Source organism: Rhipicephalus microplus, chromosome 1 (genome assembly GCF_043290135.1).
Source record: "Rhipicephalus microplus isolate Deutch F79 chromosome 1, USDA_Rmic, whole genome shotgun sequence".
In the NCBI taxonomy this organism is placed as follows: domain Eukaryota; kingdom Metazoa; phylum Arthropoda; class Arachnida; order Ixodida; family Ixodidae; genus Rhipicephalus; species Rhipicephalus microplus.
This window is the reverse complement of record NC_134700.1, coordinates 270,425,658-270,443,131: the sequence shown is the minus strand read 5'-3', so window position 1 is coordinate 270,443,131 and position 17,474 is coordinate 270,425,658. Positions and strand designations below refer to the sequence as shown.

General features: G+C 44.5%; 1 protein-coding gene across 1 annotated transcript; it reads left to right on the top strand.

Annotated features, from left to right (window-relative positions):
* The first annotated feature begins 2,823 nt into the window (after window positions 1-2,823).
* On the top strand, window positions 2,824-11,963 carry LOC119188162 (TM2 domain-containing protein 3 almondex). The gene is made up of 6 exons (XM_037436081.2): window positions 2,824-2,972; window positions 3,137-3,284; window positions 3,369-3,543; window positions 5,435-5,597; window positions 8,202-8,277; window positions 9,766-11,963. Exons 1-6 carry the CDS (start codon window positions 2,864-2,866, stop codon window positions 9,932-9,934), a joined length of 840 nt encoding a protein of 279 aa, XP_037291978.2. The 5' UTR covers window positions 2,824-2,863; the 3' UTR covers window positions 9,935-11,963.
* The last annotated feature ends 5,511 nt before the right edge of the window (window positions 11,964-17,474 follow it).

Genomic DNA, 17,474 nt, shown 5'->3' with positions numbered 1-17,474 from the left:
CTGAAAACAAATGCTTCAATACACAATACTTACACTATTAAACAGGCGTCTCTCATAATGATAAGGTGGTTTTGGGACGTTAAACCCCCATATATCAATCATCAATACACTATTAAACAGCTATAAATTGATACAATTTGACCTCCTTACGGCCTCCTTCAAAGAAACTAAAAGAATGTATGTGGTTGCTGAATAGATTCATGTTGCAATGTTCACACATCTTCGATTTTGTTGCCTTTTAAGATGAAAGTGTGTATTGAATTATGTTGAAACATTAGTATGTCCCTGTATGTATGCGTGTGTGCGAGTGTCTTTGTTGTTTGTATAATTATGTACACACTTAGGAGTATATACCTGTATGTGTATATAATATTGCCTCACTGCCAAATACAAAGGGTTGTATACAATCCCCCGTATGTATTTCACAAATATGGCAAATAAACTTAATATTATTATTTATTATTTATTCAGAATAAGGCTGGTCTCAAGCTTATACCGACGTTGCGTGAGGGACTCCTTGTCTTTATGATGGCATGACCTCTACGAAACAAAGACGGCTAATACCGTTGAACTGTGCGAGGTTTCGTACATAGTGTTACAGTGAAATAGAAGTTCATTGTGATAGCGTGCAACGCTGAGGAACGTAATTGCGTATTTGAGCTGTCAGCATTTCTTGGTCAGATTTCGTGCTTGAGAGTGCACGCACAAGCTGCAAGTGAGGTTCTGTTGCGAGCATTAAATATAAAACCCCAAATAAAGCTATAATGCAGCTTTGCGCTAATTGTGTCAAGACAGGAGACAGAGGGGAGTTTGGTGTTCCTCCTTGTTTCTCTTTATTTTTTTTTGTTCTTTCTTTGTTTCGAGTGTCTCTTTTTTTTTGTACCGCTTTTCTTTCTATTCCTTTCTGCGTCTCACTCTTTGTATCTTTAATTCTTCTTCCCTTTCCTTTCCTCCCTCATTGCTCCTCATTCTCTCTCTCTTCTTCGTCTTTTACATGCTTCACGTACTTTGGCGCAATGTTCTCACGCCCAACTTGATTGTTAAGAGCAACGAAGTCCAAATTTGAAAGCGATACATTAGCTTGACTTGGCCAAAAAAACTTAGAAGCCGCCGTGCGCGGCAAACTAGCTGGGCTAACTTTCGTAAGCGCAGAGAGGCCAAACCATTCGAGTTCCTTTTTAATCTTCATACATGGATGACAGATCTCATACAGAATGTCCAGGCTTTCAGCAAACATTCGATGTCACCCCCGAGATCCCCACAGTATAGGCAGGCTATAGCCGACCTATTCCAAGCACAAACTAGTACGCTCACGCACTGGAAAACCCTTCATAAAAGACTGAAACTCGCTGGCGCAGCTTCAAAAAGAAATGGGAGCACACGGCACCCCTCAACAAATCTAATTTGCACCAAATATGCGACAGAATGACGGTATTCTCACCTCATCTAGGGCCTGGCATCTTTTTCGACATATGATAGACCTTATTGTCAGACTAAAAAAAAAAGCAAACGTGACTTACATTTAAAAAGCTTGGCCATCAAAATTGTCATTATCAACAGGCACTCTTAGACCAAGAAAAATTTATTTATACCACTGTGGGCCAAGTGTTGTCGTCACCACCTTGCCATATCCCGACTACAGGGGTCCCGATTAACCTTCTCGCGACTCTCTGATTCAGGAGGCCACAATCAACTGGGGGAGACCAAATCACCAATGTCATGCTCATGAATGTAGATGACCGTTCTATTTCTGTTCCCACCGATTACTTCAATAAATGCAGGAAAATGAGGAGATACCAACAGAGCAGAAGCACGCAAGAATAATTTCATCCCTAAAATCAATAGTCCCATAAACGTCCGCAGTCAGAGCCCCATCTTCTTTACCCCGTGCCTAGGCAAACTATTTGAGCATCTCATAACGCTCACCCGTCACACGGTCCACATGGAATCGCAGGGACTATATCACTACAGCATGGTGGGATTTCGATCGCACCTTTCCGCACAACATGCTCTGTTGAATTCTCTCACGCCATCCCCAATGGCGTGGTACACCATGCAAGAGCAGTTCTGGCTATCGATCACACCAAAGGGTTTGACAAGGCTACGCAATGGGTGATCCTGTATGGTATTCGGGATCTGCAATTAGGACCTAAAACCTATACTATATCTGGTTCTTCCGTGGTGAGCACACGGCCCTTCGGCAAATAGAGGATGAACGAACACCCTTCTGCCCCTTGGGGACTAATGCACACCTCATGGGATGGTTTTGTTCCCATTAATTTTTTATTATCACCCTTGTTCTCCTGGCGGATAATTCTCAGCCGCATTCCACGCTTGGGACATACACTTTATGCCGATGATAAAACGGTGTGGACTGCACACGCCTCTGGTTGTGACCTCGAGCCGACCGTTCAGGAAGAAGCCAGCATAGGACTTGAATGTGTCTTTCGTGTCCTTCTTGTCTCTGTGGTCGTTTTGTTCTCGCGCTATAACTATCGTCATGCCCCCCAAAGTCGGTACTCCTCATATTCCGACTGGATTGTGTCTTAACCCCCCCCCCCCCAACCACCACCACCACCAACGTTATTTGACCACCACCACATTTTTTTCCGAGTCGTGGTCATAGCACGGCCGCTGGATGAAAGCGTGCGCCCTTTCATCCAGCGGCCGTGTTCATAGTCATGTGCTGCTCACAACAATCGGCTGCACGTGTACCACCCAGATTAATAAAGCCGTGGAAAAGGACAAACAACTCTACGTTTCATTGTAATTAATTTTTTTGGTTAGTTAGGAACTTAGAAGCGTAGACTCTATGCTTAGTAGATGTCAAATTGAGCTCTGGCCACACTGCGCGACAACAATAATGGTGTCTTTAGATTTTCCGAAGCAGTTGCATCGGTTATCTGAAACGACATTCGCGTTTTCTTTCGTTATTCTGTCTTTTTGTGTCTGTAGTGGATCTGTACACAAAGGTGAGGAAGCGTCGTTGCACGCACTTGCTGAGCACGCGTTCCGTGTGCTATCATGGTCAACATTTTAGCATTACTAGCCTTACTGTAGCGAAGCCATGAAATGTTACAGACGCCGTGTTGAGATTTTAGCCAAGGCTGCGTTCTTGCTCCCTTTTTGATTGCAGAGGTGGAGCTGTCCAGAGATGTACCCGGCGTCCTGAGGCACTCTTCGAGTGGAAACGTTTATTACCCGTTCTTCGCGAACGAAAGCGTAGTTTCTCGTGTCTACCGAAGCAAAGCAGACTTGATCTACAACGTTGGAGATATTCCACAGTAACTTCCTTATTATATTACGGCTTATCAGCTGGGCTTGCTACCACGTTTGGTAGTAATTCCGCAACTTTTTTTATACAACAGGCAGGATCTCCAGGCCAGGCCTTTGTTTCGAGATGCTGGGCCCGACAGCTGTCCGTCTGACGTTCCTTGCAACAGACTCAACGCCGAGTGTCTTGTGTGCAAGTTCAACTACTCTTGCGTCTATGGCGAGGAAGTCACAGTTATGTGCCAGCCCAAGCAGGGAATCAAGTGCATTGTAAGTGGCACTAAGATCGCGAAGCTGGTCTGACTTCTGTCTCTCTCTTTTATATATATTCGTGCTAATACCGCCTCAGGTGGTCGAAAATTTCCGAGTCCTTCAGTATGACGTCTCGCATAATCATATGGTTGTTTTGGGACGTTAAGCCTGACAACTATATTATTATCGTCCTATTGCCGCAGACCCTATCGCTCCACATTTTCATGGCATAGTTGGGAATTGCTAGTCTGAATGGCTACTGTTAATTATCAAGCATTATTACATGAAAGCAATGGGATATTTTATATGCAATACAATAACTGAAGTGAGAAATAGACTGGACTTTTTTACTTGTTTGCAGACTGTCGTGCTCAGGAACAAACTACCCGAAGAAGTTGTGAATAGTCCCAATGTAGAAGTTTTTATAACAAAATTGAGGGAAATAATTGAATAATGGTGTCCTTACATTGTTGTATTTGAATCGTACTGTTGCATGCGTTTATTTCTTGTTTACAGTTGTGTAACTGGTTGTTGATGCGTTCTTTTGATGCCATTTTATTTTTGTCCATTCCTGCTTGGGAGTTCAGTGACTCTGCAGTATTGGTAAATAAATAAAGAAGTATTACAGCGCACAAGCGTTTGGCCGAGAACACAATCGACGCCTATTCAGAGTTGTCGGGAGGGAGTTTGTCTGTCTCTGCTAGCAAGCATCAACGCCACTTGCTTTCTTTTGCCCCAGAAGTTGAAACCTTCGAGGCTGACGTCACTGCAGGACCAAATGAGCACGTAGGCAAGTGAAGGTGATGTGCACTTGCAGCACCAGCCACACTTGCCCACGATTCGTCGAAAACATGTCAGGTTCGAGGTCACTGCAAAATCTTGTAGTGCTCTCAGCCACATGCTCATGCAGTGTAGATCATGCTCGGCGTGATAGTGTGTATGTGTGTTATCATTGCTGCATTACTTCATCTAAGGTATTGCACCTTGTTAGTGTGCCCCTTTTCCATCTGTATTTATGCTTAACTACACCTGTTTTTTTTTATGAAGTGCTGGCTATCCCAAACAAATACATGACATGAACAGGTTGTTTCATTAATAAATCATTATAAGGAAAGAAATAAATGATACATGCCAACATTCTCGTTCATTTGGTCTGCATAATGTTATCCGAGGCGTCAGTATTGAAAACTGAGTTTTTACATAGAAGCCAGAAAACGTATTCCAAGACTGCTTGTCATCTTTCTGCTAGTTAAAACTGTTCCTTTGAGTTCTTATGAAGGGGCCCTGCAATGTATATTCAAGTAAGCATCCAATGGCTTCATTAAAGAAGCTTATTGACTTGTGGATCAATCACTCTAAATATTTTTGAAATCGATCAAGTACAAGCAGACTTACAGATGGTTGTTGCACCCTGTAGTTGCTTTTTGTCTGACCAACAGGCGCATTAGAAGGTTAGCAGGGAGAGATGGCACGGGGAAAAAAAGTCATGTCATGCGCACGTCATGACCTTAAGCACTTTTTCATTTGTTTTCTTCGAACACACATCCTATTTACAGTGTGATTGCGAGCACATTTTTAGACACGTGGCAGCCATGGTAACTATGCAGTTCACAAACGATGCTCAAATCACCCTGCAATTAATACTGTTATATGGCATAATTTGCCCAGAGAAGAGGGAACAGTTTCTACCTGACTGAGAATTGTGAATCCCAGGCCGGGGGCTCTGCTATAGTGCTTGGCTCACGTGTTCCCTGGAGCCCGGTCTACCGATCAAGCACGTTTTCTGACCATGCTAAAAAAGTTGTAGTTGCAGGACCCCTTTAGTACTATGTATTTTTACAAGCGAAACTTGTGTGTTTAACCTACCGCCTACAATAATCTCAATGCTACTAATTGCAATAATGCGCAGGACAAGTCTGGTGCCTTTGAGCGCAGGATGATCTGCCGCTACTGCTATCAAACGGCAAGTAGTGACCACATCTGTGACCACAATAGCACTTGCCAGGTGAACAGTGCTCCTCGCCAGCGCTACATCGCAACATGCAACGTGCGACCTGATGTTCTCTGTCTGGGTGAGGACTGATGCAAAGTGACTTGCGTTTCGGGTGCCTCTCCTCCCGAGTTTGAATATCGTAAGCAAACAAGCATAGCATGCTGTGCAGTGGTGATAGTGTCTGTGAAGGGTGAAATGGCTGCACGGCATTAAATTTTAAACCGAAAAATGTGCATCCTTCTTGAGTAAGTCGCATTTCAAGCAGGAATAAATCACCCGCAGAGCACTGCTTGCTGAATCACCGCCCTTGGCAAAAACTTTGTTATCACGGAGTAAGGAGTGTACAACATTGTCACTAAAAGTGTGACTGCAGGGGAAAAAGGTTAGTACATGTGTCCAATGACTGGAGTGAAAAAATTGCGACATGCAGTGTTTCACTTCTCGTGAATGACATTAACAAGTAGAAAGCATGATTTGCTTTTTTGTTAAGCAAGGGTTAACAACGGAAAGCAGGCCATCCTTGAAGCTAGCATTTGAATTCCAGTCACAGTGGTGTAACTCCTCTCATCGAGTCACTTGTGCTAATCTTTGTCCACCGCAGCCATACATTGTCACGCAAAAATAAAAAGAAAGAAGACTATTAGGGGATCGAATTTCGGAATGTGATGTAGTCTCCCAGCTTTAGCACATGCGAAAAGGCAGTCTGTTGAACATAAATAGTCTGTTGAACAACTATGCTCGCATCTTAGGCAAATGTTAAAGCGTCTGCATTAGCAGCACAGTAGCATGCCCCATTTGCAGTGGTTATGGCTGAAGGGGCACCAAGCCAGTGATGGAGCACGTGATTCTAAATAGGCTTCAGGGCTATGTGGAGGATCAGGCAATATTTTCCTGAACTGTGATTGGTTTCAGGGCCAATATGTCCATGCGTGATGCATGATAGAGCTGAAACATGACATAGTCGATCCCAGGCACTGCACAGACACCAAAGCCTATACAGAAGTCACGGAATATAACTACAAAGACACATTTGCGATTGGGGTGCTGGTTGCCTCTGGATCGAACGAAAACAGCTCCACAGAAACTGCAGAGGAAGCGGCAATAACGCTAACTGCAACCAATTTTTAATTTGACATGATTGCTAACGATTTGAAAACAGCATTTGAAATCTGGGAAAGGGCAGATTATCGGTAACTGCTGTACGATTGGTGCATGCAGCCATGGGATGAGAAATTCGGGAAATAGAAATTGTGTGGGTACCAGCACACTCCCGGAACCCTGGGAACGAGGCGACTCACCTGCATGCTCGGGGTTTCGTCAGCCAGGCTGTTAGCCGCTTGTTCTGAGGAGGTCTGCGATAGATGGCCTGGTGTCCTTTCATGACATCACCAATCATTATAAACTTGAACGAATGCTTTATATGCCCCTGCACAAGCAGTTAACTAATGTGCAGGAATGCATCTGGAGAAAACTGCAGACGCAGTCTTTTCCCAACCCATACGTATTGAGCAAGATAGACCCAGAGGAGATCAAGCTGCAATGCAAATAGTGCCACGCAGTAGCAGCACATGACCATATATTGTGGAAATATTGCATGGTGACGTCGCCACCAAATATTCCGGATACCTTTCTCAAGCAATGGGAGGCCGTGTTGACCAGCTCAGACCTAGTTGTCCAAACAAGGGTCGCGGAGTGGGCCACACAGGTCACCGTCAACCTTGGGCTGATGGCCATCTAACACAAAATCATTCACAGTTGCCGTCTGGTGGATTAAAGTTCTTTCATCCATCGCTCCATTTATGGTCGCACCAGCGTATAATAAATTGATTTACCATTTATGTTACCACAAATCGGAACAGTTCACCAATCTTTCGTGTGTCAGCACAGTCATGCTTTGTTGGCACCACTTCAACCGCAGCACCCTGTCGCAACTCCTATTTAGTGCGACTGTGCTGGTAGAATGCATCAAACGTATGTAGTAAACATCAAAGAAAATTATGGCTGTAAGGTTTGTAGCTGTATAATGCTTGGACACTGCTTGCACTGCCTTCGTTTTTCATTGAGGCCAGTTCTGTTACATTTTAAAAGGACTCTAAAGAACAAAACGATTTTTCACGCATTAGTAGAGCACAATTTCACAATCCAGAAAATGACACATTTACTGCAACACGACGCTTAGTAAGTGAGAAAACATGCAAAAAGAAAAAGATTCCCGCACCAAACACCGTAACGTAAGAAATTTCGAAGGCGTCTACTGGGTCCTATGGAGCTTCTATTCGATAAAAATGAAGGACAATGTAACATGTGGGTGCCATAGACTTAGCATACAAAGTTTCAGAAAATTTCATCAAGCCAAGCCCACGAGAATACCGAAAACACATTTTGAAATTTTTTACGTCACACGCGGAGATTTCGGCTTGTAACTTAAAAATGAAATTTCAACCTTGATTTTTTCCGCTAGTAATGAACTTATAATAGTGAAACATATTGCATTAGAGTTCTCAAATTACAGTTTGTCAATCTAAACAGAGTCATTGTTCTTCTTTAGTGTCTCTTTAGTATAAAAATTTTGCAGCTGCATAAAAATGTTGCTCCTGAAAGCAAAGCTTATCATTCATTACATGGTGATCAACACATTATACAATGGTGTGTTAAAAAAAAAAGATCTTTTTTTCATTTTCAGGTAGGAGGCAGTTTCACAAAAACTTGCTGTGCAATTGGACCAGGGGCTATAGTTGGTGGACGGCTTTAGTTCTCAGGTGTGTACACATTTTTTTATCTGCAGTTTCAATGGAAAATAGCGCAAATGAACTGCAGGCGGATCCGCGAAATTGTAACACGTGGCACTGTTGTTTACAAGCATGCTAATGGTGAGATTTTCAAGCTCATTCCATCATCCAAAGCAGGGGTTGCCAGTGGACCAGCAGTAAGCAGCCGGTCTTCCTGTTGGCCCATCCGAAAGCCCACATCCTAAAGAAAAGCTTGTTCATCTTGTTCATTGCTTGTCAGCAGATGTGGCTATGCATTCAACATCCTTTTTTTTTTTCCTCCCTTTTTTTGCTGAAGTTGTGAGCCACCATATCTCTATAGCAGTTGCCCAGAAAAAGCTGCTTGTGGAAGTGCTTTCCCCCCAGCCACCACTGCTTTGAGAGTCGGAATGTGCTTGGTACTCCCAATTTCACCACGCTCGGAAGAAACTCGCGCCGGATGTCCCAAACATGCCGCTCCGGCTACCGGTCACTTGTTCTAATCTTTTTTTCGTTGAGACTGTACCTTTTGCCTAATCCAAATAAAATAACACTTCAGAAACCTGGTAACACTTAATTCAGCCCAAGAAAATGCTTATATTGGCAGAAAATTAATTTTAAGGTTCTAGATGTCCTTAGTGCAATCGTAATTGCCGGCCCTTAGCATGTAGAAAAGCCGTTGCATGCACTTTCACCACCCTATACTGATGGATTGGTGATGCCACAGTTTCTTGCTAAATTTGCAAGAGTGCAGGTATCAAATAAGCCAACATCACTTGTGCGACATCACATTTTTATTTTACTTGCTGTTGTGGTAAGTTTCACAGTTGATAAAAGCCTGCTGAGCACTACATTTTTTAGACTTCTCAGCTGTGAGTGAGCAGAAAGCAAAACTTTTTGTACACCTATGTTGCTGACAAAAGGTTGCATCTTAGACACGGCAACCAAGATCTGCTCAGCTTGCAGTGCCCAAAAGCATATGCTTTGAGATTGATGACTATTAATTAGATAAAGTCACCACTTGATAAGAGTTTGTCTATTATGTAGGCAAGATTATAAAGATGTCTATAACATGTTTGTGCTATATGCTCACACATTGTGGTTTGCAGTACACATACCTTACTTATATTAATGATAATTTCTTTCCGTGGAGTTCTGCTGAAGCTAACGTTTCAACATGCTGACTTGTCTTTGTCAGAATGGACAAGTCCACTGATGAGTCTCTGACGAAGACAAATTCACTTGTCAAAATGTTAGCTCCATTTACACTTTCGTGTATTCAATAATTTTTACTTTATGCCTCCACTTTCCCCTGTGCTCCTGTCCTGCTTAAGTTTCACAGGTTAATTGTTCAATGTGGACAATATATGGACATTAATTGTACTGTGTTGTGCGTTAAAGAGCTGAGACCTTTGTAGGTGAGACAATATTTTTTGTGCTGGTAAGGCTCCTTGCATAGTCATACACGTGAGACCTGATTGGTTTGCTTTGACACTGCAGCATTGTGCTTGGTGGTTTTGGAGCCGACCGGTTCTACCTGGGAATGTGGCAAGAGGGCATTGGCAAGCTCTTCAGCTTTGGTGGACTTGGTGTCTGGACGCTGGTTGACGTTGTCCTCGTAGCTGCTGGCTACTTGGGACCAGCCGATGGTTCCCTGTACATTTCTTAATAGGGGCAGTCTAGTTGGTTGCAGGATTCATTAACAGCGCACTCGGACCTGGTGTGCTTAAACAAGCTGCACTTGTGCCAAAAGGCCCGGAAGTAGTGTTACAGCGGTAAAGCGTGCACCCTCTCGTCATCCCCACATCTCCATCAACCTCCCAGCGATATCGCGCAAAACACAACAGACGATTCTTGGGTGCCTACATTATGGCCTAGTTCCTTGGAAAAGCATGTGCAACAAGATATGGGGCAAAAAAGCCAGGCTTGCTTCCTGTCCTGAGTTGGCAGATCATACACCGGTTCAATCCCCAAAAGTCCACAACATCGTACCTGAACCATCTCCATTACGTGTCACTCATGTTTATTACCAGACATCCTTTTTGGTTGGGTGAATACCGAGCATAAGCTCCAATTTTTTCGCTTGCTGAATGCAGACTGGCAGTTTTCGCATTGCTGATGGGAAGGTACAGGGACTCCGGAGTGTAGCTTAGAAAAGGAGCCAATCTGGGAGATGAAGTATTGTCACATTTGTGTTCATCGTGGAAAGGTGCTGGGGAAGCTTATAGTTCAATGCTGATGAGCTTTTCTTGAGAAAAAAAAGAAGCAGTGTCATCATGGCTTGCATTTGGATGTTTCCTCTGTCTGTGCTCTGGATGCCTCGTCGCTTTCTATGTATGTCGATTCATCAATCTGACAGATAAGATAGTGGCTTAAGAAACAGGTAGCCAAAATATCCAGTTTACACTGAGCACACAGCACATGAGATATGAGAAAAAGATTACTCTTTCTTAGGCCTGGACATGCCGGCATGTACTTTATTCTTATCTTCAGCCTGTTGCAATATACTATATGCAGACAAAAAAGCTCTGTGGAGATAAAGTAAGTTTTTTTTCCATATGTCCTGTTCAGTTGTCTTTGCTCTAGGCATGAACTAACCAGCCCAAATATTTATGCTTCTTTGTTGTGCTGTATCTTTTCACTGGCTGTTGTAGCGTACTCCCGGGCAATTCACCGTTATTGCACAATCAAAAACTGGCTACGCATATTTTCTGCCAGGTCTAATAATTCAGCGCGCAGTTTCTTGGCTGAGACTTTCCAGGCCACAGGAATATTGTGATAATATCACTGTGTGAAGCAAATATATTAGCACTTCGAGGCATGCTCAAATACAGTAGACCCTCACAAAACGGAACGTGAAGGAATAGGAAAAATATATTCCAATAAACAGGAGTTTCGTTCATTGAGAGATGGACAGAGGTGCAGAGAACAGCTACAAACCCAATCATATCAAAGGCAGTTTTTCCATTCAAGCAGCAGTTCCATTTAAAACAGATTTGGTTTTACTGAGAGTCTACTGTATGCGGTTACACATAGATGTTACACAAAGCTTACAATGCAGCTCCAGGAATGCTTTCTGTGAGTTATGTAAACCGTGTGTAAAAATGGTGGATGCGAGGGGACGCCACTTCTCTCTGATTTATGGCAAACTTCTGCTCCTCATACGCCACCAACTTAGTGCCAGTAAATAGTAGGTTGTACTGGATTAGGGGTAGTGGAGTGAGGGCACACTCCCTGCCTAGTCTGCTTTCATTGCTGCCTGAAAATGGCACTACTGCGACATTTAACTGGCCATAGAGTGAGTACACTAAGCTTGAGGTGCAAGTGCAAAGGGTGCACTGCACCCTTTGCACTTTTGTCAGTAAACCGTCGCACCTCAGATGAAGGGGTCGTGAAACGAAAATTAAACTTCCCGTTTGCAATTTTCCCTGCTTCGATAAGGATTAGACATGCCTAATCCTAATGATGCTTAGCCAAATTTTAAATATGCAGTGTTATTATCATGCTACATCTCAGTAAGAAATTGTTTCCATGTCTTTCTGCGCTGCGACGTACCTGCAAAGAGTTGTGGGTGAGTCGCTGGGATTTCAGTGAGACGACTGCTTTGTCGAGTTGGAAATGTGGCAGAGTAATTGTAAATAGTGTATAGAAAGGCTTGTATTATTGTTTTGAAAGTAAACTCTTCTAACTGCTGCATATTTCATGTGTCAGCTTTTCTTGAGCATTGTGGAAATGCTGTTGATTTCCCCTGATGCTCTATTTTTTTCCCCACAGCTCACAAGGGTACTGGAGTTAGGTTTTTGTGTGCAGTGAAAGTGTGCAGTAGTGAAAGAAATGGTGCGGGTGTTGCTGTGCTTGTCCCACCTGACAGCACGATTACTTATGCGTGAGAACTTCTTTCCTCCTCTTTGGCTAGGTGTCAATCTCGTACATGGTCATGGCACCTGTGGAGCACTTCCGCAGATTCCATAAGTTTGGAAGACAAAAAGTGGAGCGAGTTGGTACTGATCCATGAAGGTACTCGAGAGTTCAAATCACACAAAATACACAAACTAAGGAAAGAGAGAGAATTTTAAATGCTCATTTCTTTTATTTTTTATACACAATATTAAAAAGGACTAACTGATAATAATGCCAAGGAATGTATAATTTCCTTGGCATTATTTTGCATGAGTTCTTTTCATATTGTCTGACAAAAACTAGACAAGATTGAAATAAATGCTCGTTTTGTTTAGTTCTTACGTTTATTGTGTGTTTTCTTCTCCTGTGTACCTTCATACATTTGTTTGACTGTGCATCCATTCATGACATTTCACTTGTGAACAACATAGACATGAATTTCCACCAGTGAAGGACATTACTGACTTGATATCTCGAAGTGGGAACTGAAAATCCTCAGTTGATGCAATTGTGATGAAGGAGGAGGAAATAACTTTATTAAAGAAAAAAAAGCGGCAAGATGTGGAAGAATTGTCTCCTTCCCCTAGGTGGCAGCCATGAGTCCTTGAGCTCTGGCGGCATCCTCGGCTTGCCGAAGGACGTCGAGTTGCACTTCTGGGTCTGCTCTTAGCAGTGCGGTCTCCCACTGCTCTCCATTGCTGTATTTTTTATATTGCCCTGTCACTGAGGGGCAAGCCCACACTATATGATTAAGATCCGCCCTTTGATTGCAGAACTTACACAAATTTGAGTATATCTCTGGGTAGATGTAGTGAAAAGTTACAGGGTTCGGGAACCTGTTGGTTTGTAAGAGGCGCCATGCCGTCGCCTGCTGCTTGTTGAGCGAGGTATGTGCCGGGGGCAATCGGACCCTTCCTAGCCTGTAGTGTTTTGTGATCTCTTCATAACTAATCATGCGGTCCCTTTCCGCCCCCGGACTTCGCACTGCGCCTGTTCGGCCGGCCAGTTCTCGAGCCAGGTCGTGCGCGATTTCATTTCCGAGGAGAGGGAGGAGTGAGCAGGTGCCCATACAATATGAACTACCCGCTCATCGCAAAAGTTTGCCAGAATTCTTAGCGCTTCCGGTGAGATCCTTCCCTTGGTATAATTGCCCCGCCGCGGTGGTCTAGTGGCTAAGGTACTCGGCTGCTGACCCGCAGGGCGCGGGTTCGAATCCCGGCTGCGGCGGCTGCATTTCCGATGGAGGCGGAAATGTTGTAGGCCCGTGTGCTCAGATTTGGGTGCACGTTAAAGAACCCCAGGTGGTCAAAATTTCCGGAGCCCTCCACTACGGCATCTCTCATAATCATATGGTGGTTTTGGGACGTTAAACCCCACAAATCAATCAATCCCTTGGTATAATTTTTAACAGCGGTTTTGGAGTCGCTGATCACGACTGGCTTTTGTGGAGGCTATTGCTAGTGCTATAGCCGCCTCCTCCGCCACTTCTGCCCTATCTGTACGTACACTGCCGCTGACATTGGAATCCCTTTGAATATTTGTTGCTGCGATTACCATGCTTCAACCATTCTCGTATTCTGCTGCATCTACATAGACCACGTCCCAGGCGTTGCCAAACTTTTTATGTAGGCTTTTCGCCCTTTCTATCCTTCTAGCGCGGTGATGCTCAGGATGCATATTTCTAGGTAATGGAGGCACCACGATATGCCCTCTTGCCTCCCACGGAATGCCCTTTTTTACCCCATGTTGCACATTGTACGTGACGCCAATTGTGTCCAAAATATGCCTGCCCATAGGGCTCTGGCTTAACCGATCATACTGTGCTATCGTGTGGGCCTCTATTAGCTCTGCGAGCGTGTTATGTAGCCCTAGAGCCAAGAACTTGACGTTCGACGTATTTAACGGTAGATCTATTGCTTGTTTATAGGCTTTCCTAATTATGCAATCTATTTTGCTCTGTTCGGCTGCATGTAGTTTAAGATATAGGGCAACGTACACGATGCGGCTGACTACAAAAGCCTGGACTAAACGAACTAAGTTGTGTTCCTTCATGCCATAGTTTTTGTTGGCTATTCGTTTGATCAGCCTGCTTGTTTGGTAGACGCTGTTCTCTAATAGCCTAATAGTTTCTCAATTGTGCCCATTCTCAGATATACGGAGGCCGAGAACTCGCAGGTTCGCTACCATGGGTATTTTACTTCCCCCTGCAAAAATCGTGATGTCTGGCCTTTCCTGTATGCTTTTGCGTCCCCTACATGTGGGCCTATAAATGAGCAATTCAGACTTTTCGGGAGAACATTTCAGCCCCTTACCTTCTACATATCTCTCTACAGTGTCAACAGCTTCTTGTTGTATGTTTTCAATGTCGCCGTCACTCCCACCCGTCACCCAGAGGGTGATGTCGTCTGCGTATATGCTATGTCTGAGGCCCTCAATCTGGTCAAGTTTTGTGGGTAGGCCAATCATCGCCACATTAAATAACAAGGGAGACAGCACCGAACCCTGTGGCGTCGCCCTATTGCCCAATTCAATCTCTTCAGACCTTGCCTCTCCGACCGCGATTCTTGCAGTGCGGTTGAATAGGAAGTCTCTCACATATGCGTAGGTGCGCTGTCCTATCCCCAGTCCCTGAATATTCTCTAATATGGCTCTGTGTGTGATGGTACCGAAGGCCTTAGTGAGATCAAGGCCGAGGATAGCCTTAGAGTCTAAAAATCTGGTCCCCACGTCGAGTATTTGATGCTTAATCTGTAACATGATGTCCTGCGTTGATAGTTTAGGTCTGAAACCGATCATGGTATGTGGGAAGAGTCCGTTCTCCTCCATGTAGATGGTGAGACGCGTAAGGATTACGTGCTCCATGAGTTTACCTATACATGAAGTTAGTGAAATCGGTCTAAGGTTATCCAGCTGGGCTTTCTTTCCCTGCTTCAGAATCATGATGACCTGAGCAGTCTTCCAATGACGTGGGATAGTCCCACTCTTCCAACACTTATTCATGTACTCAGTAAGCGCCTTAATGGATTTGTCGTCCAAGTTCCTGAGCGTCTTATTAGTTATTTTATCAGGTCTCGGAGCAGACCTCGGATTTAGTCGAGCGAGCTCGAATATAACCTCAGCCTCCGCTATATAAGCATCGAGTATAAGGTTGTCCTGCCCTTTGTAACCGGAAAGTGGTTCTTTTGTTGCGTCTGCGAAATACTTTTTTTCGTAGCTCGTGGAAGAGCTCCTTCTCTGTTCCTGCATAGTTATGTATTACGTGTTGCAGCTTATGCCTCTGTGCAGTCTTTGTACTTTGCGTGTCTAGGAGACTTCGGAGAATGTCCCAAGTCTTTGACATCTTCATTTCTCTGTTCATCAAGTTACACGTGGCTTCCCACTGTTGTTGGGTGAGCCGATTCGCATGTAGCTCTATCTCCTTGTCTAATGCAGCTACTTTCTTTCTTAAATTACGATTGTATTTTTGTCTTTTCCAGCGCTTTTGGATGCTAGTCCTTGCCTCCCACAGATGCAACAGTTTGCTATCCATCTCCGTCATTCCCGCTTCTTCGGGAACAATTTTAGTGGCTTTCTTGACACTCTGTTGGAGCTTCTCTACCCATTTTTCTATATCTACTATGGTATCATTCGAATCTTCTCCTCGAATATTGCGGAAATAGTCCCATTGTACAAGTGCCAGTTTTCTGCCTTGCTTTTTTTGAGGGCCTGCATGCACCGTTGTAACTACAATATAATGATCACTGCCAAAATTCTGCTGCGTGTTTACCCATCGCGAGTCTGCTACGTTCTTCGTAAAAGTTAGGTCCGGTGTTGTGTCATTACTAACGCTGTTGCCTATTCTTGTGGGCTCCTCAGGATTCATTATCAGCGCAAGGCCCTCATGTTGAGCGTCTGCCCATAAGTTGCATCCCTTTATATTCTCAACAGTGTATCCCCAAGCAGCGTGCGGTACGTTGAAGTCGCCGACTATGATGAGAGCCTGTCTCTCTGCTATGCTCAAGGCTTTGTGGAAAAGTGGACCAAACTTGAGCTTCTGTCGCGGTGGGCTATAAATGTTAAGCACGAAGAGGCTTCCCTCTTTCTTACGGGAGGGTATTATTTCTATAAGGACGTGGTCTATGCTGTGCACCCCAGTATCATGCTCTACAGCTGTGAGGTTTCTATGCACCAGAGTTGTGACAGTCGCCTTCTCACCAGAAGTACTATACGACTTGTACCCCAATAACTTTGCCGTCCCCCCGGTCTCCTGCAGGGCGATGACATCTGGCGCCTCCCTGCTTATCACGAATTGCTGCAGGTTACCTCGTTTTCTACGGTACCCGCGGCAATTCCACTGCCAAATAATGTACTGGTTACGTGGTGCCAAGCTTATTTATGGGATCCTCCCCGGTGGTCTTGCTAGTTTCTACTGTGGCTGTTCTGCTATACGGTTTTAATTTAACCGGCCCCGCACCAGACGACCTAATGTCCTTCGGCGTGCTCTCTATCACTAATACCCTGTGCTCGAGTCCATCAAATCTCTGCTTTATTTCGACGTGCATGCAAGTAATTTGGTTTTGTATTTCATCAAACGTTTCTTTGAACAATCCCTTAACCTCACTAATCGAAAAATTACCGGATTTTTCTGCCTCTTCCTGCGCCCTCCTTTTTAGTGGCGGTGACTCCCCACTCGTTTGCGAGGCAACAGATGTTGGGGCTCGATTAAGCGTTGGTATTTTGCTAACAGAGGGAGTGTTAGGCGTCGCACCCCGCGTTGCGCACCTCCTGAAGCTTTGCATTTTCCTCTTTCAGTTGCTTAATCTCTTCTTTAAGCGTTAGGTTCTCTCTAGTGATCTGTTCTAACATTTTTTTAATCTGCATCATTTTCTTTTCTAAGACGGATTCTATAACATTACTTGGAGAAGCAGTGCCGGAGACCACACTTGCAAAGCTCACTTGCAAGCTCACTTGCCGCTCCCTCGTGTGGCTCTTGAGTGGGACCTTGGCCTTGATCTTGATCTCGGTTTGGAGCGGGACCTGGACTGTCTTAGACTCTTTTTCCCAGTAAGCTTTGAGGAGGATGCGGAGTGGTCTCGTGCGTGGCCGTTCGCACTGTTTTGCCTGTTAGTGTCCTTGTCCGACTGCTGGCTGGTTGTTGTGTTGTGGTCCTCGTCATGGCATACGCCAACTTCCTTGTACTGGTAGGAGGCTTCAGCGCATGCCGCCCGTGCTTCCTCCTCGTCTCACCTCGTCCGTTCCCAGCGACGCCTCCTAACCAGGTACGGTATCTTGTATCTTGCCCTACATGTCTTGTCTCCAGTGGGGTGATC

Bases quoted from the DNA above. Each gene is read 5' to 3' on its own strand.
- LOC119188162 (XM_037436081.2), top strand. From the start codon at position 2,864: ATGGTGTCTTTAGATTTTCCGAAGCAGTTGCATCGGTTATCTGAAACG. The intron at 2,973-3,136 runs GTGAGGAAGCGT...TTTTGATTGCAG, and splicing joins TAGTGGATCTGTACACAAAG to AGGTGGAGCTGTCCAGAGAT. The intron at 3,285-3,368 runs GTAACTTCCTTA...TTTATACAACAG, and splicing joins AACGTTGGAGATATTCCACA to GCAGGATCTCCAGGCCAGGC.